The following is a 4,376-nucleotide window of genomic DNA, read 5'->3' as shown; positions in this document are numbered from 1 at the left end:
AGCCGGGCGCTGGCCCTGGGGCTGGGACTGGGCTGGGCCCTTCCCTCCACCACCTGAGCCGGGCTCCGCAGGGGCGGGCGGGCCAGGGTCTCAGCCGCTCCGCGACGGCGAAGGGCGGGCGCCGCTGCCAGCTGAGCTAGGCGGTCAGCGTGCGGGGTCAGGCGTGACTGGGCGGTCAGGCGCGGGGTCCGAGGCGGGCCCCGGTGCCCCTTGTGGGTGGGGACCCTGGGGATGCGGTGGCCGCGGTGCTCCGGGCTGAGGTCCGGCTGGGGGCCGGGGCCGCTGTGTACTGAGCGTGTTTGAAGTCCGGTGTGTAAGAGTTGGGATGTGCTTTGGAGGACGGGAATTTCTAGGTGTGGGGGAGAGGAGCTGGAGGGGAAGGTGCGCAGGAAGCCGGCAGTCTGGCTTAGAGATGTGCTCCGGTCGTCTTGTCCAGGTGTGCGTGGATGTATGTTTTGTCTTTTTTGGTTTTTTGAGACAAGGTCTCAAGCCTGGCCTTGAATTTGTGGTCCTCCTGCCTTTGCCCTAGCTCCTGGCTGGAATGTGTGCTTTGGAGTGTAAGTCTGAGTGAGGACTCCAGGTGTGTCCTGTAATCCCAGCACTGAGGAGGCTGGGGCAGGAGGATTGCTTCAAATTTAAGGCCAGGCTGCACTACATAGCAGGACCCTGTCAGAAAAAAAGTCTGAGTGAGGGGCGTTGGATGGCAGGCAGGTGTTAGGGTGATGGTGCCTGGGAGGGTGTGTGGACCTGTGTACTGACATCTGGGTGTACATGTTGTCTGGATACAAGATGGGTCCTGGAGGCAGGTGTCTGGGTTCAGGGGTGTGGATGAGGCTTGGGGTGGGTTCTGGTGCAGGGATGTGTGTAGAAATACAAGGGTTGTATCTACTGGAGCTCTAGGTGCCCCCCTAAGACTGCCTCTGGGGCTTGCCTTCAAGTTTCCTTTCTCAGAGTTTCTGTCCCAGAGCAGAGTCCCATCGGAGGAAGAATCTCACACCAGATCTTCTTTCCAGGAGAGGGACAGAGGAGGAGAGACTCCCTAGGCCGCACAGCATGCTGGGCTGTGTCTGGCTTTGCCTTCTGTGGCCCTGGACAAGGCTTCGAGGCTATGTTGTCTGAAAGGGCCCCCGTCTAGCTTCATGTTGGAAAGACCAGCTGCGAGGACAGCTCCTCCATGGCCTCTGCTCTCAGCAAGGTTGGCTGGGACCCCAGCTGGTGTCATTTGGGCACCTATGGTTTCACTTGGGCCCTGCCCACCTCTGACCTCAGGCTCCCCATTCCCCATCTGATAAGTGGGGAGAGAACTCACTCTCCTGTGAGAGGAGCAGAGGCCTCAGAGTGGGAAAGTCCAGGCAGGATCAGAGTGAGATGAAGCAAGGAGGGAAGATTGGGTGGGACTATCTCAAGCTGCCAGGACCCAGAGGGGGAGTTGGGAGGGAGAAGCCTGGGGAGCTCCAGCTGTGGCTGTTGTTGCCATGGTAACAGTGAGAAGGAGCTATTTAAAAACGTGGCTGAGATATTGCTGGAAGCCCCGGCTGCCGGAAACCTGATTTCCGAGAGGCCAGGGCAGGGAGAAGAGGGAGGGGGAGAGGAGACACCCCAGCAGTTCCCAGGCCAAGGCCAGGACTTTTCTAGTCCCAGGGACAGGGAATAGTCCAGGGCACTGTACCTGGACAGGCTGTGCTAGGTGCCATCTGCTGTCCTCTCAGAGATCAGGGTTTCCTTGGGTATCTGAATTTGGAAAGGGAGTAGTGGATACAAATGTGAATAAAGGAATAAAGAAGTGCATGGCTTTGTTGAGTAAAAAATTACATTGCCATCATCAAAATTTTTTCTCCAGGCATAAGAATTTGTGGAGGAAATGTTCTTGCGGTACCAGGGATCAAACTCACGACCTCACACTTGCCAGGCAGGCGCTTATGCCACTGAGCTATATCCCCAGCCCCGTTTTTTTGGTCTTTTTGAGACAGGTCTCGTTATGTAGTTGAGGCTGGCCTTGGACTCACTTTGTAGCCAAGGCTGGTCTCAAACTCACAGTGTTCCGCCTGCTTCAGCCTCCCAAATGCTGGGATTACAGGCGTGCGCCACCATGCGCGGCGTTCTTGAGTGAGCACATGACTGGTGAATGAATGTTGAATGATTTTGTTAAATGAGTGGATCAAGGGGTGAGTAGGTGCAGTTGTAAAACTGAAGAAGGAATGTGGTTAGTTCCCAGAGAGAAGGCTGGGCCTGGCTGAGTCCCCTTCCTCTGTTCCCCTCCAGGAGCCCTGGCTGTTGCCAGGGAGCAGTGGGCCATGCCGGGGGCAGTGGAAGGCCCCAGCTGGAAGCAGGCAGAGGACATTAGGGACATCTATGACTTCCGAGATGTTCTGGGCACGTGAGTGTTGGGGTGGGTGGGCGGGGGCTCTGCATTTGGGAGGGTGGAATTGGGAAGGGCCTCACCCTGGCCTGGAGAGCTGGGGGAGGCTGGGTCCGGGTGGTGCTTCCTCTGATCAGTTGATCAACACTTCCTATTTCCTACAGCCTGGGCCTGTGTTGGCCTTGCCACAGCTGAGGCTGACCCCAACTTTCATTTCTGCTGACCGTGGTTGGGATAGGGGCTGCTTTTACATGGCCAAATATTACTAATGGAAAGAAGGAAGGAAGAGAGGATGAAAGGGCCACTTACCCAGCTTGGTGGCAAGAGCTGAGTTTCCTGGCCTGGGTTTGGAAACTGAGGCTGCACACGGCTCTGTTCTTGGTGCTGGGGATCCAGAAACAACTAAAACCTCATCTCTGCCCATCAAGTGGACCCTAGACATGTAGGGAAGGCAGAATCACAGAAGATGACAAGTGTGTGTGCTGTGCTCCATTCAGCTTGGGAATGAGGGCTTTGCAGAGCCCAGAGACAGCTGTGGCTTCTGCCTGGAGAAGTGGGCATTAGAACTGGTACTAAAGGACGAGAGGTACGCATGTTCAGAGAGGAAGAAGGGCAACTACACCGAAGGGAAAGAACTGGAAGTCCCAACTTAGGAACGAAGTCCTTTCCAAGAGAATTTTCATAAGTCGGATTTGTTTGTAAGCTGACAGAGTCTTATACAGTACACTTGTGAAAGTTCCTAAGTCGGGGACTTACTGTAGAAGTGAAGGGTCAGAGGCATGGTGTATGTCAAAAGAGGTAGACAGCCTGGTAGAGCTTAAAATGGAGATGAAGGGGAACAGAGAACATGCAGGTTTTTGAAAACCAGGCTGAGAAGGCTGGATGTTATCCCGTGGGCCATAGGAAGCCTTTTCTTTTTTCTTATTTTCTTTTCTTTTTGAGACAGGGTCTTGCTATGTAGTTCAGGCTGGCCTCAAATGAACTCTCGGCAATCCTCCTGCCTCAGACTCCGGAGTGCTGTGACTATAGGCATGGCCACCCACCTGGCTACAGAATGCCATTTAAAACTTAGTGTGGGTCTACAATTCCAGACTATCAAACTGGCCAGGGTGGAGGGCAGACTGGAGAGGACCAAAGCTGGAGACTAGTGCTGAGGTGACCACAGTAGTCCCTGAGCCCTGATGATTAAAATGTCACCACAAGGAATGCTTTCCTTTATGACTTTTTAAAAAAATATCTGTGGCCCTGGGAACTGAACCTAGGTCCTCACGTATGCTAAGCAAGCACTCTACTACTGAGATGTCTGAAATACATTTTGAAATTTTGGGCCAGGGTCTTGCTAAATTGCCCAGGCTGGCCTTGAACTCACAGTCCTTCTTGTCTCAGCTTTCCTAGTAGCTGGGATTACAGGCATAGACCCTAACCTGGCTGATTTATGACTTCATATTGCTCAAGGAAAGCAAACAGATGTGGAAAGAAAACCCTAGAGAGTCCTTAATCAGTGACTTCAGTGTAAATGAAATTATTTGCTCCTTTCTAGAAACCTGGTCTAAACTCCTGCTTCCTAAACTTCAGCAAAGATATTAACCACTTGAGGACCTTGCCAAAATGTAGATTTTGGGCTAGGGATATAGCTCAGTGGCATAAGTACTTGCCTGGCAAGTGCAAGGTCCTGAGTTTGATTCCTGGTACCATAAAATAAAATAAAATGTAGATTTTTATTTAGGAAGTCTGGTGTGCTGAGGTTTCCCCCCACACACACTGGGAATTGAACTCAGGACCTCACGCTTGCCAGGCAGGTGCCGTGCCACTGAGCTAAATCCCTGGCTTGCGAGAGATTCTACATTTGTAAAAAGTTCCTAAGCGATGATGATGGTCCTTCATGTTTCTATAAGATATTAAATTAGCTATGACCCAGATTGGCTTTGGCAGGAAAAGGATGAATCAACATGTGTGATCTAAATGCTCATAAGGGGCTGGGGATTTAGCTTAGCGGCAAAGTGCCTGCCTGGCAAGC

At 52.6% G+C, this 4,376-nt stretch overlaps 1 protein-coding gene across 1 annotated transcript in view; it reads left to right on the top strand.

The window, feature by feature from the left end:
* Positions 1-2,262: 2,262 nt before the first annotated feature.
* Positions 2,263-4,376, top strand: part of Camk1 (calcium/calmodulin-dependent protein kinase I) — a gene marked incomplete at its 5' end in the record, with an annotated part of 9,741 nt that continues 7,627 nt past the window's right edge. The window contains 1 exon segment of the mRNA XM_013509086.1: positions 2,263-2,377. Within this exon segment, the coding sequence (XP_013364540.1) occupies positions 2,295-2,377 (83 nt within the window).

This window comes from Chinchilla lanigera, unplaced genomic scaffold (genome assembly GCF_000276665.1).
Source record: "Chinchilla lanigera isolate Chin_1 unplaced genomic scaffold, ChiLan1.0 scaffold00160, whole genome shotgun sequence".
Lineage (NCBI taxonomy): Eukaryota > Metazoa > Chordata > Mammalia > Rodentia > Chinchillidae > Chinchilla > Chinchilla lanigera.
The sequence above is the reverse complement of the archived record's forward strand: the minus strand, read 5'-3'. Positions and strand labels throughout refer to the sequence as shown.